The 26607-nt window shown below is 57.8% G+C and overlaps 7 protein-coding genes across 7 annotated transcripts; 3 read left to right on the forward strand and 4 right to left on the reverse strand.

The window, feature by feature from the left end:
• Positions 1-638: 638 nt before the first annotated feature.
• Positions 639-12775, reverse strand: PG986_002784 (hybrid NRPS/PKS enzyme; the record flags this gene model as incomplete). Its single annotated transcript, XM_066839006.1, has 5 exons — positions 639-5258; positions 5315-5385; positions 5463-8826; positions 8901-12064; positions 12139-12775. 5 exons carry the CDS (start codon positions 12773-12775, stop codon positions 639-641), a joined length of 11856 nt encoding a protein of 3951 aa, XP_066704070.1.
• A 1107-nt stretch (positions 12776-13882) lies between these two features.
• On the reverse strand, positions 13883-15303 carry PG986_002785 (monooxygenase; the record flags this gene model as incomplete). The annotated part of the gene is made up of 4 exons (XM_066839007.1): positions 13883-14619; positions 14696-14891; positions 14951-15089; positions 15161-15303. The coding sequence occupies 4 exons, from the start codon at positions 15301-15303 to the stop codon at positions 13883-13885; spliced, it is 1215 nt and encodes a 404-aa protein (XP_066704071.1).
• A 773-nt stretch (positions 15304-16076) lies between these two features.
• On the forward strand, positions 16077-17722 carry PG986_002786 (FAD-binding domain-containing protein; the record flags this gene model as incomplete). The annotated part of the gene is made up of 3 exons (XM_066839008.1): positions 16077-16617; positions 16694-17195; positions 17260-17722. 3 exons carry the CDS (start codon positions 16077-16079, stop codon positions 17720-17722), a joined length of 1506 nt encoding a protein of 501 aa, XP_066704072.1.
• A 695-nt stretch (positions 17723-18417) lies between these two features.
• On the reverse strand, positions 18418-19774 carry PG986_002787 (oxidoreductase domain-containing protein; the record flags this gene model as incomplete). Its single annotated transcript, XM_066839009.1, has 4 exons — positions 18418-18922; positions 18948-19410; positions 19476-19609; positions 19671-19774. 4 exons carry the CDS (start codon positions 19772-19774, stop codon positions 18418-18420), a joined length of 1206 nt encoding a protein of 401 aa, XP_066704073.1.
• An 860-nt stretch (positions 19775-20634) lies between these two features.
• Positions 20635-22492, forward strand: PG986_002788 (Bcmfs1; the record flags this gene model as incomplete). Its single annotated transcript, XM_066839010.1, has 4 exons — positions 20635-20843; positions 20904-20983; positions 21046-21340; positions 21451-22492. 4 exons carry the CDS (start codon positions 20635-20637, stop codon positions 22490-22492), a joined length of 1626 nt encoding a protein of 541 aa, XP_066704074.1.
• A 778-nt stretch (positions 22493-23270) lies between these two features.
• On the forward strand, positions 23271-23960 carry PG986_002789 (uncharacterized protein; the record flags this gene model as incomplete). Its single annotated transcript, XM_066839011.1, has 3 exons — positions 23271-23342; positions 23431-23574; positions 23703-23960. The coding sequence occupies 3 exons, from the start codon at positions 23271-23273 to the stop codon at positions 23958-23960; spliced, it is 474 nt and encodes a 157-aa protein (XP_066704075.1).
• A 413-nt stretch (positions 23961-24373) lies between these two features.
• Positions 24374-25595, reverse strand: PG986_002790 (uncharacterized protein; the record flags this gene model as incomplete). Its single annotated transcript, XM_066839012.1, has 3 exons — positions 24374-24485; positions 24534-24891; positions 24950-25595. The coding sequence occupies 3 exons, from the start codon at positions 25593-25595 to the stop codon at positions 24374-24376; spliced, it is 1116 nt and encodes a 371-aa protein (XP_066704076.1).
• Positions 25596-26607: the final 1012 nt, after the last annotated feature.

Here is a 26607-nt window from a genome sequence, read left to right on the forward strand (position 1 = left end):
CAGCGGCCCACCTCATTGACTCCAATCTTCTTTCCTTTGAACAATGGTTACCGGATCAGGGCTCAAACTAGTAAGGGGCGGACCTCCCATTTCCAACACCTCGTCAGCATTGTTTCCAGGTGTCACAGTGGTCAATCAGAACACTCTGTTAACACTGATGGTACGATGACTAGCAATTCATGCTGTTGGAAATGGTCATGTCAGTCAATTTCAACCTTCAGCATTCCAAGTCACTAGGCTAGAGTAGCATAATATTGTATATTTGATTGAATAGGTGGTAACATTCTATGACCTTTTTGTTTTCCGTTCTTTTTTTTTTCTTTTCGACTCATACGGGCAGGCCGACAGAAGCAGATGGCTCAAAGCTGAGCAGGTTCCCAACGCACAGAGACTCAAAAAGAAGATATGATTCAATTGCATCCTAAAGCTGTTGGGCATCGTGCCTACACTCTGCTACCTAACGGCGACTTCCACGTATGTATCGTAGAACAGTTCAAAGTATGGAATGTTTGTGAATAGATGATTGGATTAGTTATCTAGTCCTATTTGTAAAACCGAAAGTGTAGAATCTATATAATACATAGACGTGTGCGCCTGAACTCCGCTACATATCTACCAATACAAATCTAAAACATGTCCTATCTCCGCGACTCAAAGGCCTCGCTCTGCGAGCCACCTCCGACCGCGGCCTCCTGAGTGGTAAGGAAATAGCTGAAGCCCAGCTGCTTGATGCGTCCGATCCACCGCAGCCCGGGCATGGTCTCCAACCCGGCCTGACCGCGCTCCTTGGTGATGTGCCCCCGCAGCTCGCCCACGTGCACCGCGACCGTGCTCTGGACGTGGTGGAACTCGGCGGCCGCGCCCGGGGCGCTGGCGTCGGCGACGGCGCGGTCGTGCAGCAGCGTCGAGGCCTGCGCGGCGGGCACCATGTCGATGCGGCCCTCCCAGCCGCTCATGTCGGGGAACAGAACGGAGAGGTCCACAAAGCGGACGAACTCGTCCAGGACCTCCTTCGGGGTCGTGGCCGCGGCGTCTTCGGGGGTCGGGAGGAAGCGGTACACGGACACGGGCACGCCGAGGGTCTCGGAGGCGCGCTCCAGGATGCGCTCGCTGGCCCAGCGGGTCGCGACGTAGCCGTTGCTGCCGTCGGTCGCGGGCGGGTTCGAGGCGGCGGAGGCGGCGGCGGCGGCGGCGGCGGTCGATGAGTCGCGCGGGAGCACGCCGAAGGTCGAGATGTAGTGGACGGGAATCTGGCGCGGGCCGGCCAGCTTGACGACTTCCTTGGTCGGGTTGACGTTGATGGGGCGCAGGGTGTGGTAATTGTCCCAGAAGGAGCGGACCGCGCCGAGGTGCAGGATGACGTCGACCTCGCCGGCGAGCTGCTTGAAGGTCTCCTCGGTGAGGCCGAGGCGCGGGGACACGAGGTCGCCGGCGTGCACGACGAGCTTGGGGGAGTTTATGGTCGAGAGCTTGCTGGCGTCGCGCACGGCGACGGCGTGGATCTTGGTGATGGACGGGTTGGCTAGGAGCTGGGGCAGGAGGGTCTTGGACAGGAAGCCCGTCGCTCCCAAGATCAGAACGGTCTTGGAGTCGGACTTGGGCGCTCCCGAGACGCTCTTGAGGAAATCGGGGATCGTGGGGACGATGGTCTCCTTGTCCCAGTCGATGCTCTCGACTTTGCGGCTCTCACCTATCTTGCGGGCCATGCCACCGAGAGTGTTGTCGCCCAGGAGGTCTACCAGACGGACAGTGACGTTGAAGACCTGGCGGATCTGCGACTGCAGGCGGATGACAAGCAGCGAGTTACCGCCGACGAGGAAGAAGCTGGTCGAAGGGGTGATGTCGAAAGCGAGCTGGCTGTTGCCGAGGACAATCTGCCAGACGGTCTTGAGCTGCATCATGGCGGGCGTCAGTTCCTCCTCGCCTTCTTGAGCGCTCGCGGCACGCTGCGGTAGGGGGAGGCTCATGAGGGCCTTGCGGTCGGTCTTGGAATGGTTCGTCAGGGGGATCTTGTCGATAGGGATGGCCAGGACCGGGATCATGTACTGCGGGATGGGAAGGTTGCTGAGCAGGTTGGCGAGGTACGCGCCGGCGTCACTGGGCTCTTGACCGGGCGCGAAGACTACGTGGGCGACGAGGAAGTCCGGGTCGCCTTGGCGCAGGGTCACAACGGCCTCGCGCAGTGCGCCGTTGGAGGCGGCGACGATGTTGCTCTCGATGTCATTCAGTTCGATGCGGAGACCGCGAATCTTGACTTGGGTGTCGCCCGCTACACGCGAGTGGAACACCATGGCGCCGTCTTCTCGGAGGTGGCATATGTCGTTGGTGCGGTACATGCGTGTCCAGTTGTTGGCGATGTCCTCGGGGGTAGCAAAGGGGTTGGCGACGAAGTGCTTATCGGTCAACTCCTTGTTGTTCAGGTAGCCTTGGGACACACCGGCGCCGCCGATATAGAGCTCACCGGGCATACCTGCAGGCAGCGGGTTCAGCTGCTCGTCGACGATGTAAGCGTAGTAGTTGGGCAGGGAGAAACCACAGGGGATGCGGCCTTCCTCCATGGCAGGCTGGTTGCGGTAGTCAACCTCCATCTTGGTGGACGAGATGGAGATCTCGGTCGGGCCGTAGGAGTTGTAGACCCGCAGCTGAGAAAGACCCAAGTCGGCAAACTCCTTGGTCAGTGTGCTGGGCAGCGTCTCACCACCACCAAAGGCGGCGCGCCACGAAGTAGCGCCCTTCAGGGTCTCGCCGCCGAACTGCATCCAGAGCGAGTATTCGGCGGGGGTGGCTTTGGTATAAGTGATGGACTCTTCCGTCAGGATCTTGGTGATCTCAAGGGGGTCACCGCGCTTGTCCCAGGGGACGACGTAGACCATGCCTCCGTTGGTCAGACCGGTATAGATCTGGTCGGAGGAGTGGTTGAAGGTGAACGCGCTTTGTTGCAAGGTACGCTCGGCGCCGAGCTTCCACATGCTGGTGTATCCCTCGATCTCATTGCGCAGACCGGCGTGGGTGACCATGATGCCCTTGGGCAGACCAGTAGAGCCACTGGTGTACAGGATAGCGGCGGTATCGGCACCCTTGGAGACGTTGGCGACGGGCGCCGTAGGTGCTGATGCGAGAGTGGACACGTTGATGAGAGCAGCATTCGGCACGTTAAGCTGCTCGAAGTCACCAACTGTGGTCTTGTCAGCAAGTACGGCGGCCGGCTCACAGTCTACGGCGACAGAGGCGAGACGCGGCAAGGGGTTACGAAGATCCAAAGGTACGTAGATGGCGCCGATGCGCATGATGGCGAGCATCGAGGCTACCCAGTCCGCCGAAGCCGTCTGGAAAACAAGAACACGGCCCGCAGCGCCAACTCCGGCATTTTGAAGCGCCTCCGCGATGGCCTCGATGCGCTGAGTCAGGGCAGAGTAGGTCCACGCGTTGCCATGGCCGTCTTTTACCGCCGTCTTGGACTGGTTTTCTTGAGCGACTTGGTCGATGCGGAGTGGGAGGGTTTCAGGCCACTCCGAGACCAGTTTGGGTCCGCGGCCAATCTCCGTCGCTTTAGTCAGTTGTTGCTGGCTGAAAAGGGGAGTCTTGTCCAAGGACGATTCGGGGTTGGCCGAGAGGAACCCCAGGAAGTGGGTGTAGGTCTCCAGCAAGAGTTTGGCTGCAGTCAGGTCGTAGAGTCCCCTCTGCACGCGGAAGATGATGAGAGAGCCATTGACGCTGTCGGTGACATCCAGGGTGATGTCATAGGCCGTTCGACCGGGATGCACCTCCTGGAACTCCCATTGGGTGTTGCCCCAGGGGTGGTTCTCCTGGGCGCCTTGGCGATAGTCAAAGAAGGCTTGGAAGAAGGGGGCATGGGTCGAGGAACGCGCAACATTGAGCTCATTGAGCAAGACATCGAAGGGCAGACGAGAGTTGCCCAGTGCCGCATAGGTCGTATCGCGGGCCTCGCTCACGGCTTCGCTGAAACGCTGGTTGTCTTGACGGCGGAAACGGAGGGTGAGCAAGTTCAGGAAGAAGCCGATACTGTTATTGACGTCGCGATCGGTGCGGTTGGCATCGGCGATGCCGATAGTCAGGTCCTTCGTATCTGCGAAGCTGAAGAGCATAGCCTTGTAGGCGGCGAGGTAAAAGTGGAAAGGGGTAGATCGCCGCGACTTGCAGACGTTCTTGATGCGCGTCATCAGGTCGGCGTCAATTCGGTGCATGACCTGGTGAACGCCGAATACTTTCATGGCTCCGCGAGAAGCTGTCCGGGCCATGGGGAGAAGGGGCAAGACGGGAGGCTGCTGGCCCGCGGGGAAAACGCTTCGCCAATACTTTAGTTCGTCGGCCATCTCTCCGGATTCGTATGCCTCTCTCTGGGCGCGCGAGTAATCAGGGAACTGGCGAGGGCTGGGACCGAGCGGCTCGCCCTTGTAAGCCTTTTCCAAGTCTTGGACGAAGATCTGGAAGCTGACGCCGTCCATGGCAATGTGATGATAGTTGAATAAAATATAATGAAGGGTAGGAGTAAGAGTAACAAGAACTATGCGAATCAATTGACCGCTCTCCAAATCAAAAACATGCTGCTGCAGCTGGTGGTACAACGTCTCGACCTCCTCGAAGGACTTGGCCTGCTGGAGCTCGAGACGGATGGGGGAGTTGCCGATGACCTTCTGGTACGCCTGGTCGGCGCGGGTCTCGTGCTCGACAAACGCCGTGCGCAGGGCCTCGTGGCGGGCGACGACCATGCGGACGGCCCGCTCCAGGTCGGCGACGCGGAGGCTGCCGGCGACCTTGTAGTAGAAGGCGACGTTAGACGTGGTCTGGTCCTCTAGCAGGAGCCGAAGGAACCAGAACCTTGACTGGCCGAAGGATATCTGCTCACTCTTTAGGAACTTTCTCATCGGGCGCGCGACGACGGCGGGCTTCTTGGGCTCCAGAAAAGTAGACGTACCGGCGGCCGCGGGGGAAGCTGATCGCGACCCCAGCTCCGTGGCCGGGGTCAGAAGGTTCGCGGGGCTTGTCTCGCTCTTGGGGCTCGAGGCTCCGGACGGCGCGGAGCTGGAGCTGGAACTGGCGGCCGGGCTCTGCGCCTTGTCGGCGGCGACAGGCTCAGAGACGGTGGGCGCCGACGCTTTGGGTGCGATCTTGCTGGCGTCTCCGGTGCCGATGGTGGCGACGAGCTCCTCGGGCAGCTTCTTGAAGGCAATCTGGCAGAGCTCGGCGACGGAAGCGCCACCGACGACTTTGAGGACGGGGATGTCAACCTTGAGCTCCTTCAAGAACCAAGATCGGACCTCGACGGCAACCAGGAGTCGACACCCAGCTCGACCAGGGAAGCTTCGGGATCGATCTCCTGGTCCGCAAGCTGCAGGATGACCTTGATCTTGGCGGAGAAGCAATCTGGAGGGGCATATGTCAGCCGCAAACGTACTTGTCATGATGATATAAAGGGGGTTAGGAAGTGGGGCGGGCTTTACCTTGGAGGACCTTGACGGCTTGCTCCTCATTCGCAGCGCAGGCAAGCTGCTCGGTGACGGGGAGAGACACCTTCTTGCCCGAAGAGGCGCCATCGGACTCGGCGCTCTTGGCCTCGATGATACAGTGAGAGAACAGAGCGTTGTCGAACCACGGACCCTGGATCTCCTCATCGTCCCGGATGGTGCGGATACCAGTGGTGATGATGGACGAGGGAATACGCTCCTTGTCGCCCGGAACGTAGTAGCCGGCGCGGATGGTCTCGGCGAAGACTTGGCGGAACTCGGCCTCGGAGATGGCCATCAGCCCGAATCGGGTGAGCTGGTCAATGACAGCCTGTCCAGCCGTCTCGACGTAACCAATACCAGCTACACGACCGATGTCGAAAGTGGAGGCGGCCAGGCCACGGCGGCGTCTCTGGCGGGAAAGCGTGTTCAGGTAGCCGTTGGCGGCGGCATAGTTGGACTGACCCGAGTTGCCAATGACACAGGCGGAGGAGGAGAAGAGGATGAAGAAGTCGAGGTCGTCGTCGTAGAAGATCTCGTCCAGGTAGCGCGAGCCGTCAATCTTGGGGCCGAGCACCTTCTGCATGACGTCGACAGTCATCTTGGAGAACAAGCAATCTTGCAGGACCATGGCACCGTTGGCGACACCGGCAATGGGGGAGCAAGTAGCCTTGATCTCCTTGACGAGAGACTCAATCGCGCTCTTGTTGGTAACATCCAGAGAGAAGATCTTGACAGTCGAGCCCGACTGCTGAACCGACTCCAACCAGAGAGGGTCGACCTTGGGGTTCCTGCTAGTCAAGATGACGGTTCCAGCGCCATTCTGAATCATCCATTCGCACAGAGACTGTCCGATTTGGCCAGTCAGACCAAGCATCAGATAGGTCTTATCCGAGGCGAAGAGCTTCTCAGACTCCAGCTTACGGAACTGGACATTGACCTGGCCCTCGTGAGCCCAGTTAACAGCACTGGTGGAGCAGATAGCGGCCATAGAAGGGCTTCCAATTTCGGCAACCTGGATAACAAGGCCCTCGACTCCCTCAACTGGTGCCTCCTTCGCCCGGGACACAGCCTCAGACAAGCGAGTCTTCAAGTCATCCAGCGCATAAGACGGGGGAAGCTGAGACTTGGCTTGGCTCAACTCGGCGTGGCTGATCTTCTTGGTGGCTGAAGGCAGGACACGCGCGACAGTCTGGCTGAGCTCACCGTCGTGGACCAAGTCGAGGAAATGGGTCGCCTTGACCGAGCTAAGCAAGGTCTGGATAACATGGCGCGGGGCACGGGGGCTTAGCTTGATCCATGCCTCCGGAGTTGCACTCTCGGCTTGGTCGGTAGAGATGCTGAAGGCCACGCGAATGGACTTAGCCGCGGCTAGTCGCTCAATGGCAGAGGCGAGGACGCGATCCTGGCTAGAGAGGTGCACTAAGACGCTGCTCTTGGCTGACACGTTCTGGAGCAAAGCAGCAGCCTGAAGCTCGCTCGAGACGCCTACTAGAAGGCGGTCCGCGGACTCAGGGGCACCACCGACAGCAACGCTCACGATAGGAACCGTCTCACGCAGGTTGGAGGGGGAGAGGGCGACGATGATGTCCTTGGAGGTAGTCTCTTCACCCACAGCGACGTAGAGGAAAGCATCAGCCGCCACGTTGACGGCCTGAACAGACGAGCTCTTGACATTGACGACGGGGACATCGCCGGTAGTGGGGAGCGGCTGGTCCACCAGCGCGAGGGCCGAGTTCTCCGCGGGCGCGACGGCGAAGTTGGAGCTGGCGGCGGGGACGCTGGCGGTGATGGTGCGGCGAATGGAGTTGAGGCGGGCGTTCTGGCCGACGTTGTGGACGACACGGGGCACCTTGAGCTGGTTCTTCTCGAGGTAGCACTCGGGCTCTTTGGACCAGAGGAACTTGCCGCGCTGCTTGCTGTAGCCGCCCTGGCCGTCCCACTCGTCGACGGCGATGGAGCGCAGCAGGTGCTCCGCGATGGCCTTGGACACGTTGTCGTCGAGCGCGGGGACGTCGAGGTGGTTCATGTTGATGTGGTTGTACTCGTGGTGCATGGCGCGGCTGAACGTGATGCTGGCCATGTGGTAGGGCTCGCCCAGCTGGGCGTTGACCGTGACCCAGAGGATGTTCTTGGCCAGCTCGTACATGCGGTTGAGGCCCTCCATCTTCTCCGACGTCACGTCCTTGAAGATGGGGGAGTCGATGTCGACCAGGTTGATGAAGGTGCTCATGGAGCCGATGGTCTCGGCTTCGGCGCTGGTGGGCAGGTTGTCGAGCACCGTGATCTCGCCGCAGAAGCGGTCCAGGACCTCGGAGATCTCTTCGACCAGGCGGGCGCCCTCGAGGCTGGCACCTCCCATGATGACCAAGTTGTCGATGAAAATCGAAGGAGCCTTCTTGTTGGCAACGCGGGCCAGCGGCTTGCGCAGGTAGTTGATGGAGTCATCCACCGCCTGAGCCGCCATGATAGAGAGGGGCCAAGCCACTGTGTCGATCTCAGGGGTGATGGCGTCCACACCACCAAAGCCGGCCTTGCGCAGGGCATTGTGCCACTCGCTGGGGGTGATGGTAGGCGCGTACTTGCGGCCGTCATCAACACCCATCCACCAACCGCTCAGACCACCCATGATGTTGCTGAAGCGGACGGCGCCGTTGTCGGTGATTTCCAGCAGGAACAGGTAACCACCGGGCTTGAGCAGCTGGCGCGTGTGCTCAAGCGTCTTCTGCATGGACGAGGTCGCGTGCAGCACGTTGGACGCGATGACTACGTCGTACGAGTGCAGCTCGTAGCCCTGCGTGGCGGGTCCCTTTTCCACGTCCAGGGTCTTGAACACCATCTTGTCGCTGTACTCCTTGAACAGCACCGCGGCCTTCTCGAAGAAACCGACCGAGATGTCGGTGTAGGTGTACGAGGACATCTTGTGGCCGATCTTCTCGAGAACCGCCTTGGTGGCTCCACCGGTACCGGCACCGATCTCCAGGATGCGGGCGTGGGGGTAGCGGTGAACGAACTGCTCCAGCATGCGGGCGAGGAAGGTGTTGTAGATGGCGAATCCGAGACCTTGCTTGTAGAAGTCATCGAGTAGGTTGTTGGGAAGCATGTGCTCGAGGATGGTGGTCTCCCCACGCACAGCAGCCGGGATGTTCTCGCCGACAGCGCACAAGAGGGTGATATCGACAGACTCGATCTGGCTGGTGAGATCCTGGATGGTCTCAGGGGTGTCATTCAGCCAATCCTTCTTCAAGGTGGGATGGCGACCCTGAGACGTCAGCGAAAGCATGTGGTTCATGTAGTCACGCAGGGCAGCGTGATGGGGCTGGGCGTTGGCCCAATCCTCGTCGGTGATCTCGGCCTGCCACTTGCGGAGGTAGTGCAGAGAAACCCGCTCGCACAGAACAGCCAACTCGGCCTGCTCGGCAGTGGGCTTCGCACCCTGCGGGATGGAAGCTCCTCGGGCGAGGCATTGGCGATCTTGGTGTACGAGAAAAGACGGCGGTCGTCCGCCTCGGTGGCCGGGGCGAAAGGCTTGATCTCCAAATCTTCCACCTGGACCATGGCCAAGGATGCACCTTCGGTGAAGATGTCGATGCTGGCAGCGAACTCATCCGTGTTGGCCAGCGACGCCGTCACCCGGAGCTTCTTCTGCGACAGGGGCAGCGAGGAGCAGACTTCGGGGTTGATGCGGATGCTACGGATCGAGGTGGGGACATGCAGAGACCAGAGACGCTCATCGCCAGGGGCAGAGAACGCGAGCATGGAGGCCTGGAACGACACGTCGAGCCAAGTAGGGTGAACCAAGTACACGGTGGACTCCGAGGTGGAGTAAGGGTACGAGTCGACCAGGACAGAGGACTGGTTGAATCGTCTCTTCAACTCGGACATGCCCCGGAAGTTCTCGTAGTAGCCATAGCCGAGCTTCGAGAGGGAGTCGTAGAATCTGTCAGTCTCGACAGGTGCCATGTTGGAAGACGATAGCGGGGTCGAAGCCAAAGCGTTCAAGTCCGGCTCGCCAAACTCGACCTTGATGCTTCCGCTGGCCATGAGCTCCAACTCGTTCTCCGTAGCTGAGGTAGGGCAGGAGTAGAGGGCGAAGTCGGCTGTGGTCACCTTGCCCACCGTGGTGATACTCGTCAAGGAGAAGACGGTCTCAACGCCGACGTTGGTATCATCCTCAAATGTGATAGCGCGGGGGATGGTAAGGTCGTGGAGCTCGAGTACGGTGATGCTCTTGCCGGCGGCCAGGATCCTGGACGCTTCGATAGCCATGGCGCAGTAGCCAGCAGCCGGGAAGACACACTGGCCCTGGAGCTGATGGCCCTCGAGCCAAGGAACCTCCGACACCTTGAGCACATTCTGCCAGCGGATCTCGCGCTCGTTGGAGTCGGGATCGCGAACACCGAGAAGCTCATGAGGAGGTTGCTTGCGACCACGGGTCTGGCGCGACTTGCGCGATTCCTGCCAGTGGACTCGGTTGTGGTTCCATCGGTATGAAGGAAGACCGGTGACCAGCTTGGCCTTGGTGTCGGGGCCAGATACGAGGCTCTGGTAGCCGGGGAAACTGACGCCGCGAGAGCCGAGCAGGGTCCAAATGAAGCCGAGGGCGTCGGAGAAAGATTGAACATCGTTCTTGCCACGGCTCAAGACACCCGTGTACGGGAAGACGCCAGTCCGCACATCGGCAATGTTCTGCACAGCAGGTCCCTTCAAGGCCGGATGAGGACCAACCTCAATGGCGTAGGCAATCTGGGGATCGCTTGCAACGGCGTTCTTGATAGCATCAGCGAAGCGAACCGCGTTCTGCATGTTATCCTTCCAGTACACAGCGGAAAGCGAGTCAGACGCCTCGACAGGCTTCTCACCCGGGGTGACACTAGAGAACCAAGAGCAAGAGCCATCACGGTCCTCCTTGACCTTCACGCCACAGGCCTGGAGGGCGCTAACATAAGCCTCTCCACAGGGGTACATGTGGTGGGAGTGGTAAGCCGTGTCCACCTTGAGGGCACGCGCGAACTTCTTCTCCTCGTCGAAAACCCGCTTAGCGTGCGCGATGGCGTCAGCATCGCCGGACAGGGTCACACTGGCCGAGGAGTTATGGGCAGCAATGGCGATGCGGCCCTTGAACGCGCGCAGGTTTACGAGTTCCTCGGCATCCTCCCACGAGGTGCCTACGGCCAACATGGCACCCTTTTGCCCGGTGGCCGCGTTGCCGGCTAGCTTGGCTACGACACCACGGTAGTACGCCGCACGCAGCGCGTCGCAGTCGCTCAGGAACCCAGCGGCATAGGCGGCGCCCATCTCTCCCGAAGAATGGCCCACGACGGAAGAGAAAGTGACACCGGCGGCTTTGAGGAGATCCACCAGCACAATCTGGATGGCGGTGCACAGTGGCTGAGACAGAGCGGCCTCAGCAATGCGCGACGTATCATCTCCGGCGAGCATCTCCTCCACCAAGCTCCACTGCGGGCGGTCGGGCAGGGAGTTGAGGTGCTCCTCCAGCTGCGCGACACGCTGGCGGACCCAGGAGAAGCTTCGAATGAGCTCGGCACCCATGGCAGGCCACTGCGCACCTTGACCCGTGAAGACACCCAGCACATGAGCCTCGCCCTTGAGGTTGGCCCTGGTGCCGACAGCGACACCGGGGTTCGCCTTGAGCGGAGCCAGCTTGGCGTCGATCTTGGTCTGGAGATCGTCGATGGTAGCGGCAGAAAAGGCCACCTTGAACGGCAGCTGACTCCTGCGGGACTGCAGCGTCCAGGCCAGGTCGACGGGGTTCACCTCCGGGTTGGCGGCGAGGTACTCGGAGTAAGCCTGCAGCTGAGCGACAAGGGAAGCCTCGGAGACGGCCGAGAAGACGAAGGGGGTAACGGGGGCCTGAGGCTCAGCTGCCTCGATGGCGGCGGGAGTGCTGGGTCGGTACTCCTCCAAGATGGCGTGAGCGTTGGATCCTCCGAAACCGAACGAGTTGATCGAGACACGGCGAGGGACGTGGCTGGGCAGCTTGGGCCAGGGCATGATGCTCGTGGGAACTTGCAGGCCCTTGTAGAACGGCTCGATGGCCGGGTTGAGCTGGTTGAACAGCAGGTTGGGAGGAATGAAACCGTGTTGGATGATACCCGAACCCTTAAGCAAACCAGCCAAGCCAGCGGCACCTTCGGTGTGACCAATGACGGTCTTCACCGAACCAACGTACATCGGCTGGTCAGGCGAGGCGTACTGACCGAAGCACTGGTGAATGGCGGCGGCCTCCTTGGGGTCACCGGCCTTGGTGCCCGTGCCGTGGGCTTCGAAGAACTGAGGCCGGTCTTCGTGGTTGTTCTCCGGGTCGAGGCCGGCCCGGCTGTACACCTCCTTGATGAGGTCGGCCTGCGCCTTGGTGCTCGGGACGGTGATACCGTTGGAGAAACCATCCTGGTTGGCACCCGTCTCCCGGATGATACACTCGATGTGGTCGCCGTCGGCGATGGCGTCGCTCAGACGCTTCATGACGATGGCGGCCACACCTTCACCGCGTGCGTAACCGTCCGCCTCCGAGTCCCACATGCGGGACCGGCCGGTGGGCGAAAGCATCTTCATTTTGCTTTCGAAGATAAAGACCTCTGTCTTTTGTTAGTAAGTATGCTTTTAAGTGGATGCTGGTCCTGTCCAATCAAGTTTAAAGGGGGATACATACCAGGTCCCAAGATAACCTGGGTGCCGGCCGCCACGGCAACGCGCGACTGCCCAGTGCGCAGAAGCTGCACACCCTGGTGAACAGCGATCAGACTGGAGGAGCAGGCTGTATCGATGGTCATGGAAGGGCCGTGCCAGTCGAAGAAATAGCTGACTCGGTTGGAGATGATGGCACGATTCGTACCAGTGGCGAAGTAAGTCGGAATCGTGGACAAATCCCTTAGAAGCGTGTCGTTGTAGTCCACTCCCATGGTTCCAACATAGACGGCGGTGTTGGAGCCGCGCAGGGCCTCGATGGTGTGGCCACCGGCCTCCATGGCCTCGTAGACCGTCTCGAGGAGGAGCCGCTGCTGCGGGTCCATCGAGTCGGCCTCGTTGGGGCTGATATTAAAGAAGGCGGCGTCGAAGACCTTCAGATCCTCCTGGATAAGGTAGGAGTGCCTCACATTGGTGCTGCCGTGGTGAGTACCGTCCTGGTGGTAGAAGCCCGTGGTATCAAACCTCTCGGGCGGGATCTCCTTGACAACGTCACGGGGCTTCTCGATGAGCCTCCAGAGCTTGGACGGAGAGCTCGAGCCACCGGGGAAGCGGCAGCCGCTGCCCACGATGGCAATAGGTTCGGGTGCTTGAGAAACCATTGTGGAAATTGTTTCACCGTGTGTATGTCTGGATGAAGAAGCGAAAAATGGTACAGAAGGAGGAGGGGTCTGACAGAATGGGTAGGAATTACAGTGTGTTGAAACCACTGGTAAGTTCGAGATCGGCTCTGGCTATAGCATCCCCTTTGGAGTAATTAGGTAATGAATGTTCAAAGCTTTGCTCGTGGAGAACAACCAGATTACGGGTAGTCTTTGGAACGCGGGGAACTATATAACATGCATAGCATTCAACATCGGGCATTTGTGCCTTGGGCCCTCTATCATCACCAACCTGTTCACGGATTACTACGCACTATTCGGCAGTCAGGACTCCACTCCCACCCATCACTCTGTTCCAGCCGCTGACTGCATTGCTTGTCACCGAACCTCTGGGGTTGTCTCAACTGTCAAGTAATAGGTGGTCCACCCCGTCGGTGCCAGCACGTTGCTTGAAACCGCATTGGATATGGTTCCGTTCCTGCATCCAGGCGAACGGACGACTGACTCAAAAGGCGCCGAATCTGGAACGCCCCAGTGAGTCTCGGGAAAATCACCCCTGTCTGCGACCCGCACCGAGAGATTAAGCATCTTAGCGTCGTCCATGGAACTGGGAACGGGCCATTTCGAGTCCCAACATAACTACACTGTATCAACATCAACTGATAATACTATCGCTATCTAGCAGAAGGCTCATTTGGTTTCGGGTCCTACACGACGCAGCGAGTTTGTCGCCCAAGAATGGCACATTGCATGATTGAGGCGCATCTGATCCGGGCAATGTTATCCGGGCAATGTTCATCATTTATACTTTTTTATAGTACTAGTAGAGTTTCGATGGGGAAAAAGAAATTGTTTGCCTTAAGTCTAGAGACCCGTTCAGGCCATAAGTCATGTATTTTATCTGTAATTAGTCGGCCAGCACAACAAGTTCGGCTTCGACAAGGGGCAGCTGACAGCGGGTTTTGGCATATACTGGCAGAATGGTGGCGCGAAACACCCAAATGCCACAAGTCAAGACTTCAATAGATACAGGCTCAAGAAACCACGCATGTTCGAATTTACATAATACACTATATTGACCATGGGGCTGCCATTGGTCAAGTTCTACTAAGCCAACTTGGGAAGTACAATAGGGACTTGAGGCAAAGGCCTCAAGAGCTGGTTGGCCGTGGTAAGCTTGGCGTTGGGGTCCTTGGGCTTCCCGGAATCCGCATTCCGCGAGTTCTGGACCGCCTGGACTCCACGCTCGAGCATCTCGGCGTTGTACTCGGCGACCGCCGCCTTGACCGCCGCGATGTCCTTGCCGTCGGTCTTGCTCAGGAGCTTGGACAGGCGCAGGGAGTCGATGAAGGCGTGGTAGGCTCCCTCGCCGCGGAACGGCGTCATGGCGTGGGCCGAGTCGCCCAGCAGGACGACGCGGCCGGCCGGCAGGGCCTCGAGCTCGAGGTCGCGCCAGACGTGGGGCTCCGTCTTGATGCCCGAGGCCGGGGTCAGCTCGAACAGCTCGCGCAGCAGGGGCGGCATGCTGGCCGAGAGCTTCAGCACGTGGTCCAGCTTCTCCTGCTGGGTCGCGGACCGGAGCCAGTGGTCCGGCTGGGCCACGTCGGCGTCGGGCTGCATGAACATCCAGTAGTGCCGCCCGGACACGCCGTCCGGCAGGGCGTAGTGCAGGCCGTTGAAGTGGGCGAAGCCCTGGGCGGGATTCATGTAGACGTAGGCGCTGTGGCCGAGCTCGAGCTGGCGCTTGAACTGCTCGCCGGTCAGGGTCACCTCGCCAACGATGGCGGCGAGGGGGATGACGTTGAGCAGGTCACCGGCCGTTCGTTTGAGCAGGTACTCGCGAACTTTAGCCAAGGAGGCGGCGACGGTTAGCTTGATTGCGCACACAGGGGGTTGTCAGCGACCAGAGATTCTACGTACCCATACTGTTGATGCCATCAGCCCCAACTACCATGTCGCCTTTGGCGCTGGTGCCATCCTCAAAATAGACGGCAGCGCCCTGATCGTCGTGCTCAATGCGCTGAACCCGCTTGCCCCATTGGATGGGCAGGTTGGTTGAGAGCCACTGCCGCAAGCGGAATCGCTCCGAGCGGATAATGGGCGCCTCTGGGGTAGACTGTTTGGTAGGGTAGTGTTAGCAAGAGGGGACAGTTGCGGATCGTGTCGCCCACCAACCTCAACGCCAATGCGTCCATCCCGGCCGGGTATGTACACGGCCATCTGAGCCGGGAGGTCGTGCGGCTGCAAGTGATCCGTGGCGTCCTTCAACTTGGGCAGGTCTGCCGGGAAGGCCTCCTGCAGCTCATCGACGATGCTGCACAAGCACGCGTTAGCAAGACGGGTCGACATGCCTAATTAGCGGAGGTATCCTCAGGGCCAGCTCACGTGTGAATACCAATGGCCCAACCTTGGAAACGCGATTCGGGTGAGGCATCTCGCTCGAAAATCTCAAAGGTGACTCCCAGCTTGCGCAGGCACTGGGCCAGACTCAGGCCGCCCACGCTTCCTCCAACAATTAGGACGTGCATCTTCTCGTTGTTTACGTGGATTGCGATGATCTGTGGAACACCAAAGACAGGATGAATGGCAGCGTATAGTGAAGTACCAATGTGTTGGTGGGTTGAAACCTTGGTGGATAGATAGGTAGCAATCAGAACGACTATCAATATGAATCTGATATCAGTCAGTAAGTCAGACAGACAGTCATAGGTCGCCCGTAACCCACGATTGACCGGATGTGAGTAAGTCTGTAATCACCGAAGTAAAGTTGGGGGAGTATGCCTAGTCCTCTTTTCGGTGTATTTGGCCCTCGTCCTCGTGTCACTCGGATCCACAACGAACCAGGGGTCCGGACAGGGGTCATGGTGCTGGACTGTCCAATCTCTCGGCGACTTTGATTGTCGGTTAGTTCCAGATTGGACACAATACGACAGTTGCATAACATGCCATTTATTACTACATTCAGGCTGCCAGACTTGTGTCTCCGCCTCCACAGCCATCCACGTGTTTCAGCTGTTCGGAATGTACCGCGTGGATACGGTGAGTAGTGCCCCCGGACCTGACTCTCTATACTACCCTTCAATTTGGTCATGAGTCCCATCAATGCCAATAAACTTTGGTGCTAAAGTAGGCAATATAGAGAAGAGAGACAAGGGAAGCAGCATGGCATTTGACGGAGATGCCAAGCTGATATAACAGAATCATCGCCAGGCCCTCTGGCTCACGAATCATCCACACACAACTCCGCATTCACTCGTTCTTTCTCCGTCACTCGTTCTACACCCTGTCCACCGAATCCAACATGTCCCCATCCGGTATCAACCTGCTAGCCCTGCTGGGTTCGGCGATGACAGTCGCGGCTTCACCAGCAAACGCCCCCGCGGCAGCCAGCCTCTGCGATCTGGTCTCTTCCCAGCTCCCGGGTCTCGTCTCTTACCCGGGACAGGCAGTCTACAACGCCTCACAGGACGGCTACTACACGTCCAACGAGAGAGACCTCTCGCCTTCCTGCGTATTCCGCCCCAGCGAAACCGCCCAGGTTTCCCAGTTCGTCAAACTGGTGGCCCAGAATGGAGCGCGTGACAAGAGCGGCGCGTATCAGCCGCTCTTCGCCGTACGCGGCGGAGGCCACACGCTCTGGTCCGGAGCGGCCAACATGGATGGCGGTGTCACCGTCGACATGCGCGGCATGGACTCGTTGGTCGTCAGCCCCGACCAGAAGATGGTTTCTCTCGGCGCTGGTGGCAAGTGGAGCGACATGTACCCGCAGCTCGTCCCTTATAACCTCACCATCGCGGGTGGCCGTGTTCCCGGAATCGGCGTTGCAGGTTTCGCACTCGGAGGTAAGATGGCATGGCAAATCAAATACAAATTCCCATGCGACATGACAATGGACTAATGTAAGAATGTATACTTTAGGCGGCGTCAGCTTCCAGGCCCGTCGACATGGCTGGTCTTGCGACAACATCTACGGCTACGAGGTCGTTCTCGCCAGCGGCGAAGTTGTCTACGTGACTTCTGACTCTTACCCGGACCTCTGGCTCGCGCTCAAGGGTGGCTCCAACAACTTCGGCATCGTCACTCGCTTCGATGTCGCCGCTTTCCCCTCTACCCAGATCTGGGGAGGCACCGTCACCTACAACTACACCCCCGTGGTCTTGGATGCTCAGGCCAAGGCTTTCAGCTCCTTCATGGACCCCAAGAACTTCGACGACGCCGCCATGATGGGCGTCATCCTGGGTTTTGCCAACCCGGGCGGCTTCTCCGTCAGCAACTCGCTTTTCTACCTGGAACCCACCCCCTTTCCCAAGGCCTATGACGGATTCACCTCCATCCCTTCCACGGGTAACACTATCCAGACTGCCTCGGTTGGCGACGTTGTCACCTCTTTCGGCAAATTCCTTCCCGCACATCTGTCTCGGTAAGCGCCTTTTTCAACCACAGCAGTGTATTCCATACTCATGCTAATTAATACTCGTGCTTAGCGCTACCGAGCTCGTGTTCTCCTTCAAGAACGGCGACGCTGCCCTGTACTCCGAACTCATGAAGATCTTCGAGGACGGCGTGAAGCCCCTGGCCAACGTCGACGGACTGAACATCCAGTGTTTGCTCCAGCCCCACCCCGTCACCAACGGCACCAACTCGCTCGGCCTCACCGCCGGCGAGTCCGACGTGACCATGCTCGACTTCACCATTGCCTACAACAACCCTGCCGACGACGAGATGGTCGAGTCGCAGCTCGCCACAGTGGTAGCACAGCAGAAGAAGGCGGTCCAGGACCGCGGGCTGCTCATCCCCTACATCTACCTCAACTATGCCGACAAGTCCCAGGACCCCATCGGCAGCTACGGCGCTGCTTCCAAGGACAAGTTGAAGGCTGCTAGCAAGAAGTATGACCCGTCTGGTATGTTCCAGAAGGCTCTTCGTGGCGGATACAAGGTTTTGTAAGGATTTGACTCGTCTTCGGCAAGGGAAACCGGCGCTATTGCCTTTCTCCAGTTGTATAAATAATTACTATTTCTTCGTCTAGGGTATCAAGTAGGTCTTAATTGCGGTCCACCTATTATATTGTGCCCATTGCAATGTAAATTGCCATGTTTTTGTTTATAGATTTTTGGGGAATCTTCTTAAGTGTGAACAAACTGTATAGCCTACCCTTCGATTAATAGATGCCGCGACTGGGTCTACCGGTTTCGCGGATGGCATTGTGAATGGCTTTGGCCTTTGGAAAGTATTGGATATAATATGTTAAATACCTTTTAAATCCATGCGTTTGGCAGTGACCTGCATAGTATGGGTGTCTATCTCTCTGCCGGCCTACCATCAAGATAACATCGAGGGAAAAAAAGAAAAAAAAGAAAAAAGAGCAATCACGTCGCGACTTGCCACTTTATCTAATTTAAGCTGTCCTTGGTTATTCCTCTTTTCACGTCAGGTTGCAATTATGAACCGAACAGGTCATGTCATCATTGCTACATTTTCACGATAAAACACAACATCAATTGGGATACATGCTGTCCAGAAGGATTCGAAACTATTAAAACACGGTACAAGAGCGCAATAAGGTATTAGTTGCCGACGTAAAAAAAGAACATGAACAAGCCTCTCCAGGACCACCAAATCCAACGCCATCATCCGCTGCTCTAGCTAGGGCGGTACTTGCTGGTGGGGCGAGGACCCAAGCCGCTCTTCTCGTAGGCCATGTCCAGCATCTTCATCTGGGCCACGGAATCCTCGCCCGAGATCCAGTGCGTCACCGGGCGGCCCTTGACCTTGTTGACGAACTGCTCGAGCTGGTGGCGGTACGACATCCAGTAGACCTCGCCGGGGAGGTTGGCGAACTCGCCGCCGGCCTCCTTGAAGGTGTAGGCCTTCTTGGAGGTGGTCGTCTCCCACTTCTTGACGACCTTGCCGTCCTTGGTGCGGATCACGTTCATCTCCTTGACGTCGATGCGGTGCCAGAAGACGCCGTGGATCATGCCCTGCAGCGTCAGCTCGCGCGTCTGGTACTTGGTCTGACCCGTGGGCAGGCTCGAGTCGGCCACCTCGACCTCGCGGCACTTGACCGTCACCCACGACGGCTTCATGACGGTGCCGCCCTGCAGGGTGCTCGAGGCGGTGCCGGTGCCGCCGTTGGGGGAAGCGGAACTTGGCCTCGAACTCCCAGTCGCACTTGTCGTGGATGCCGTCGGTGTAGGACTTGGTCGTGCAGCTCGTGCACTCCTCTGGGTCGGCGCCGAAGAGGACGCGCAGGGCCGCGTAGTTGTACGTGCCCATGGCCATCATGCTGCCGCCGGCGAGGGGGTAGTTGAAGTGGATGTCGGTCTTCTTGGTGCCCCACCACGGGATCATGGAGTGCGAGACCACGTCGACGACGTCGGCGGGGTCGATCAGGGACTGGAAGAGCACCCACGACGGGTAGAAGCGGCTGTGGAAGGCCTCGAGCAGCACGGGGCCGTTGGGCTGCGACAGCTCGGGCATGTTGAAGAGGATCTCGGCCTCGGTCGAGTTGGAGACGGACGGCTTCTCCACGAGGACATGCTTGCCGGCGCGGATGGCCTTGGCCGCCCACTCGAAGTGCAGACCGTTGGGCAGGGGGATGAAGACGCAGTCGATGTTGGGGTCATCGAGGATTTCTGATAATCAAGCCAGTCGGTCAGCTGGCGTATCCACGAGGGGTGAGTGGTATCAGGCAACTTACCCTGGTATGTGTCCCGGACGTCGGGAATGCCGTTCGCCTTGGCAAAGGCCTCGGCCTTACTCCTGTCACGAGCTGATACACATTGGACGATGACTTCCGGGTGCGACTTGGCAGGTGTGATCAAAGCTAAAGGTCTGTTGCAAGTCAGTACACAAGGAACAGGCTATGATTTCATCATCTTGTGACACTACTTACGCAATGTTGGCAGCACCCAAAACACCAAATCTGAGGGCACCACTGGTCTTGGGCGGCGTGGGCGGGCTAAATACCGACCAAAGACGGCTGACCATACCGGCCATCTTGTCTGTCTGTTATTCTTTGGGGTATCGGGTTGAGATGTGGGGGATGGGCGGGCACTGGGCGAGGGACTTGGCCTGATCAGAAAATGGAACAATGTTGAATAAATGATCCAAGTTGTCGAGTGTGGTGAAAAGGGGACTCGGGTAAGGGCCTTATACCAAGAGGACTAGGCTTGGGGCAAGAAAGTTTCCGAGGACCGTTTTAGCTAAAACAGTGAATGCCCCGAGATCCGTTCCCCTGATTGGTGGGTTCGGGGTCGGGGTCAAGCGACTATACACCCCGGCCTAGCAGCCCGAATCGACCCGCAAAGCCCACAGCCCGGACGCGCAAGCCAATCACACTCCCTGATATCAATTGAAGCTTTCGTTCCCACCCGTGGGCTCAATGCTAGCAGGGTGAAGAGGATCCAAGGGACTGACAAATGGCCCACCCAATCTATCCCCGTGCAAAAGTCGCCGAATGCTCTATCCACATTCGCAGGTCATGCCGTCGTACCGCGCCTCTGATTGGTCGATGCAGCATTCTCGCTCTATTCTCGCCTTCTTCTCGCCATATTCTCGTCCTATCTTCGTCCGTTGATTTGCGAAATTTGATGGGGTCCCTTGTATAGATGAAGACCGCCGTATCTCTCTGACCCTTGTTTGAGGTTGCATCATGCGTGAGCAGCTCGTCTTCTATCCATCTTGTTCGCTTATTTGATTGCTTACAAAGACGCCCTCGTTTAATGCCCTCGCCCTAACAGGCGGCAACCGATTTGCCCGATACGCCTTCGATAGTTTGTCTTTTCTAGGGTCAGGTGGTTTTGTAATTTGTTGGGTATACGAGGACGACGTACAAGACCATACTGACGCTCTCGACCATGGCGACGACACCATCTAACCAGTCAGAGAATCCCGCATCTGAGAAAGAAAGCACCGCACCTGTTTCGACGATAATGGCTACCGAGGGGGAAAGGACGACTGGGATCGAGCCAGCAAAGAACGACGACAACATAGAATACCCATCCGGCATCAAGCTCGGCCTCATCATCCTGGCCCTCTGTCTCAGTGTGTTTTTGATTGCGTTGGAGTACGTTTAGACTAAAGAGGTTCAGCTGGTAAATAGGAACTAACTTTTGCAAAACTCTAGCAATGCCATTATCGCGACGGCGATCCCAAAGATTAGTGATGAGTTCAACAGTCTCCCGGACGTCGGCTGGTATGGCAGTGGTAAGTAGTCGGCCCTGTGGCGTGCTGTCTACGTATGTAGCTTACAAAACTCTTCATCATAGCATACCTCCTGACGACGGCCAGCTTGCAGCTCCTTTTCGGCAAGTTCTACACCTACATGAAGATCAAGATCGTCTATCTGGCCGCCATCTGCCTCTTCGAGCTCGGCAGTCTGATCTGCGGCGTCGCCCAGAACTCGGTCACGCTCATCCTCGGCCGCGCCATCGCGGGTTTGGGCGCGGCCGGCATCATGTCCGGCGCTCTGCTCATCCTGGCGCACAGCATCCCCTTGGAAAAGCGACCCATGTACGCCGGCATGATTGGCAGCATGTACGGTATCGCCTCCGTGGCCGGTCCGTTGCTGGGAGGCGCGTTTGCGGACAAAGCGGCAAGTGACCCCCCCTCCCCCTGCCCCTGAACGGCCGTTGGCATTCTAACGTTGCGCGGCTGAACCGTTAGACCTGGAGATGGTGCTTCTTCATCAACCTACCGATCGGAGCTATCACCGTGGCCGTCATCACCTTTTTCTTCGAGACGTCGAAAGAGAACACAACCACAACCAAGGATGACACACTTGTTCAATACATCATGCGATTCGACCCCATTGGCAACCTTCTGTTCATGCCCGCCGTCATCTGTTTGCTCCTCGCCCTGCAATGGGGTGGCACATTATACCCCTGGCACGACGGCAGAATCATCGCGCTGTTCGTCATATTCGGCGTTCTGCTTGTATTGTTCTGCGCGACCCAGATCCGTCTGAAGGAGAATGCTACGATCCCTCCTCGCATCATCGCTAACAGGACCGTCTGGGCAAGCGCCCTGTACATCTTCTTCCTCGGCTCGGCATTCTATCTGATGGTGTACTATGTCCCTATCTGGTTCCAGACCGTCCAGGGCGTCTCGGCTATCGACTCCGGCATCCGGAACTTGCCGGTCCTGATCACGGTGGTCATCTTTTCGATCGTCGCCGGTGCGGCTGTGACGGGCGTGGGGTACTACGCCCCCTTCATGATCGCGGGGACCATTCTCATGTCGACCGGAGCCGGCCTCTTCTACACCTTCACACCTGATATCAAAGCAGCGGGATGGATCGGCTACCAAGTCCTCTTTGGCGCCGGCGTCGGCATGGGCATGCAGCAGCCATTGATGGCAATTCAAAACGTCCTCCCGCTGAAGGACATCGCCACCGGCACCTCGATCATCACCTTCCTGCAGACGCTCGGCGGCGCCATCTTCGTCGGCGTAGCGCAGTCCGTCTTCACGAACCAGCTGGTCCAGTCCATCGCCGCCAACGTCCCCGGCCTGGATCCCAGCATCGTCCTGGCCACGGGCGCGACCAGTCTACGGAGCTCGCTCGACCCCAAGGACTATGCCGGCCTGAGGGAGGCCTACAACGCGGCTCTGCTGAAGGCCTTTTTGGTCGCGACGGGGCTTTCCGTGGCGAGTGTCTTTGGGAGCGCGTCGACTCCGTGGAAGAGTGTTAAGAAGGGGAAGGCCAACAAGGCCTAAGGCAATGCTAGCGAGTGGGGGTTGACTGTCCTCACTCGCCTCTCGGTGCCTATAAGTATTTCTACAGGGGTCTTAGAGTTGTCAGAGACGTCACAGCCTCTGTTGGCGTCAAAATGTACTATAGAGGGGGTATGCAAAGGAGCGGAAGTTGCATTGACAGTCTGCAACAATCCTACATCCATTGTTTGCGCGATCTTAACCGCCAGGTTGAACTTGGTGCTTACGTAATACATATTCTTCATGATGATTATCCTATCCCTAGACCAATGGAGTGATGTTCTGCGCGTTTGCCGCTGTCACCTTCAGGACACAACACAAGTCATGTGGGTGATCGAGTCAGTTTAAACTTTATCCGCCTAGTAATAACCATTATTTCAAGATAGATCGTCACAGTGCAAGTGGATACATGCAGGGACTCAGCCAGGATCAAGATTGTGACCCCGTAGTGTGTCAATGCCCCCTTAGCCCCCCGGATAAACCCGTTATACCCCGGCTTGCACTAATATCGCATTGACCAATCGTGGGGCTCCTGCATCGGGACAACTCTAACCCCAACGGGAAAGGTCGTATAGTACTTACTATATCAAGGCCAAGCTCGCTCCCTTGGGAACATCATCTGGGACCCCGTCGTCAGTCCTCCACAAACAGATCCTTTGCCCGAATTGTTGAACCTACTCATCTGCCTGATCCTTGCCACGTGCAATTACCGCCTCCATAGTCCCTACATACATTGCCCTGGCTATCTCTTTCCTTTTTCTATTTTAGTCGACAGTTTACGATGGGTCAGACGCTAAGCTTCTCGGCCAAGCCAATCGAAATCAAGGCGTCCCCCGCCGTGGTACGAGCAGTGGTGCGTATCATCGTCCAATCAATTTAACTTTGACTTTCACGTTTGCTTGGCTGAGCTAACACGCGCATTACTATGCTGCTCCCGCCAGTTCCTGAACTTTGACGGCTACCCGAAATGGAAACCCGGCTGGTCCTTGGTTCCGGCCGAAACGGGCAAGAAGCCCCTCGAGTTGAAGAAGGGGGACCTTATCCAAGTGAACATGGATGGCAAGGTTCACCATCCCCGTGTAGTGGTGAGTGAAAGAGAAAGAGAGAAACAAAGAGAATCCTACTCCTTCCCCACAACCCCCTGCGTCCCGCGTCCGCGCGAGCCCACCCGGGGTCCAAAAGCAAAAACAAACTAACTGCTTCCGCCTTGCAGGAAAACTCGCCCGAGTCATTCCAGTGGGAGGGCTCGATCCCCGGTATTGGGTCGGGCATTCACCAGTTCCATTTCCAGCCGAGCCAGATCACCCCGGGCGGCACCACCTTTGTCCAGAAGGAGGACTTCCGGGGTCCTGCGGTGACCGTGGCGTCGCCGTTCCTGAAGGGTCGCGAGTTCGACATGAGTCCTTGGGACAATTTCAATGCGGATCTGAAGAAGGAGGCGGAGAGATCTGCCGCGAAAGGGTACCTTTAACGGGAGAAGCCGCAGTGTGGGGGGATAAATGTTGCTTACTGTACTGTAGTCGTCAGAAAGTAGAGGTCTGAGCACAAGACCCCGGAAATCGCATCGTTTATGCTCAGCACCCAGACAGGGTTTCCCACAATCCCATATCTAATCTAGATGGAGAAATCCCGGTCATACAGGGATGGGCAAGACAGATTAAGCCAAGGCGGCATCGCTGGTGCTTACTGTTACGTACGTTGAGTTTGATCTTGTCACGTCGGCATCTTGAAGTCTAATAAGTGGAAACAATGGGTATCCTAATATACATAATGCGTCACTTCGTATACTAATCGTGCCTAAAAGATAAGCAACTTCCTCATCCGGGACCGCCACTGAACGCTTGGGGGTTCCACGCGGCCTCTCCGCCCGCGACATCCGTCTATCTAATCATGAGAACTGTAGTATCGTGCGGAGACGGGCCAGTCTCTCCTGTAACTCCGCCATCGGGTCATTGCCCGTAGTCCGCCGGTCGCCACAGCCTGGGTCGGATGTTGACTTGGGGGTCATGAGCAAGTTATCGACTGGCTGCGGATCCCCGCATACGCGAACGTGGCCTGCTCCTGCTGTTTGATCAGATAAGCACAGAGCTGCACGATGGAGACGAGACGGATCTCGGCTAGCGACGCTGGCTTGTCGCCGGCAGAACTGCGGAGGAGCTGGGCATCGTGTTGCAGCGCGGCCAGCAAGAGGACGTAGGCGCTGAGGAGGAGATTGTGGCAGGCCAGGATCAGATGGCGGGTAACCGTCACGGCGTAGCCCCCTGCTGATCCTGGGGTCGCTGGTACTTTGTCGTATGAAGTAGTGGAGGCGTCCCTGAGCGCGGGTAGGGGCATCGTATCAGATTCCACCTTGCTCAGGCCTCGCACGATATCCAGGAGCTGGTGGGACCCCCACGAAGGCGCTACTCAGCATGTCCCCGAGCGACGGCGGGGCATGTTCGCGCTGGGTAGGGGCGGTACCTACAGCATCGTGGAGGGTGGGCATCTGAAGCAGCCACGATGCCATGGACCGATACGCCCGGTCGTCGAACAAGGAGCCCATCCCGGGGCTGTTGCTGCTGGTGCTGCTGCGCCTCACACCCCCAATGTCCGGCACCAGCCCACTCTTCTCCATCAGATCGCAGCTCGTGCGATATTGGGACTGCAGGCGGGCCACGAGCTGCGAAAGCTGCATGACCCGGCACTCAGGGGGCGTGCTACTGTCCGGGGCCGTGTTCCGGTGATGGCTCAAGCAGCTGCTGTCACTGCCACCCGCGCAGCGGCTGTAATGCGGGGTGGATTGTGGTGGCGGAGTTGGGAACTGGCCGTGGGTCTCGTCTTGATGGACGTGGCCGTCCCAGTCCATGGCAGACCAGAAATCGTCCGGTAAGACCTCAGCAGGGCCGAGTGAATACTTGACAGTGCCGCTTACGTCAGCAGAGTCGAGACTGTTTTGATCGGACTGATGCATCTCGTCCCAGTCGACCATGGTGTTTAGCCATGGCGTGTCCAGTCTGCCTAGGCCGTCGTCTTTGCCGCCGTGGCCGAGGGTGTTTGTATCTAGCTGGGTGGAGTTGTTGTTGTTGTTGCTGCTGTTTGGTGGTGATAGTGTTGTATCTGATGGCATAACGGTTGCAGGATCAGATGCGGTGGTATTGGGCACCAGCGGCGTGGCTGGGCTCTCTGGTGTCGGAAGTGCCCTAATGACAGGCCGCGATGGCTCGTCTCTTGGTGAGCGGGGGGCGACGAGTCGCCGATGCCCGTGACTCTGATGAGCGGTACATGCTGGGACGCCCCTTTGGGAGACTGAAGCTGTACACACACTGAGCCCCTTGCCGGAGACATCGGTTGCATGCGCCTCTATCGCCGCCGCAGGGCCGCGTACATCGCAGCTTCTGGCTGTGGCATCGATCGCAGGACTGGCGCATCGAGACCCGACTGCTCGGGGAGTTTACAGGCTGCTCCATCTCGGTCTGTCCACGTGCCATGGTGTCTATCTTGTTCGAGGTGGATTGTTGTCCGAGCCATCTATAAGCCGCCGCCGAGAAATATCGGTATTTATATCGCGTCTTTCCCCATCGCAGCCATAAACCCAAGATCTGGGGTTGATACCAACCTATCCACATGCATGCATAGTAATCACGAATGGGGTGAAGAGGGTGGAGTGTAACAACGACAGTAATCACCAACTTATCAGATAGCAAGTGAATAGGCCCACCCAAGCATCCAGCCTTCCTCACGGACCTGGGCCTGATGCCATGGGCCAATCTATAGGCCTACAATAGTCTATCGGAAGCCCGTATCACATGTCAGAAGCTAAGAAAGTTAAATGGAAGGAAACCCTCGCATGCGTAAGCAATAGCGGCCTACGAAGCTTTGTTTGAAAGGTAAGGGCCACCCTGGCTGTAAGTCGTAGTTTGAAGCCGAACAGGCGGTAGAACTAGATTCAATGCTGCGTTGCAACCACCCAAGCTTCTGTCACCGCCAGCCTCAAGCTACATGCAGTTCCACGTGTACATATAGCACGACCCGGTAACCAATGAAACCAGCATTACGCCTAACCGTAGGAGGCCGACCAGGGTCATGACTAGCGTAGTGCGATCCTGTGGCACAGAATTACCCGAACAGGCGATTGACCA

The sequence above is a fragment of the Apiospora aurea genome, assembly GCF_038362705.1.
Source record: "Apiospora aurea strain CBS 24483 chromosome Unknown utg000002l_segment0_segment0, whole genome shotgun sequence".
Taxonomy (NCBI): domain Eukaryota; kingdom Fungi; phylum Ascomycota; class Sordariomycetes; order Amphisphaeriales; family Apiosporaceae; genus Apiospora; species Apiospora aurea.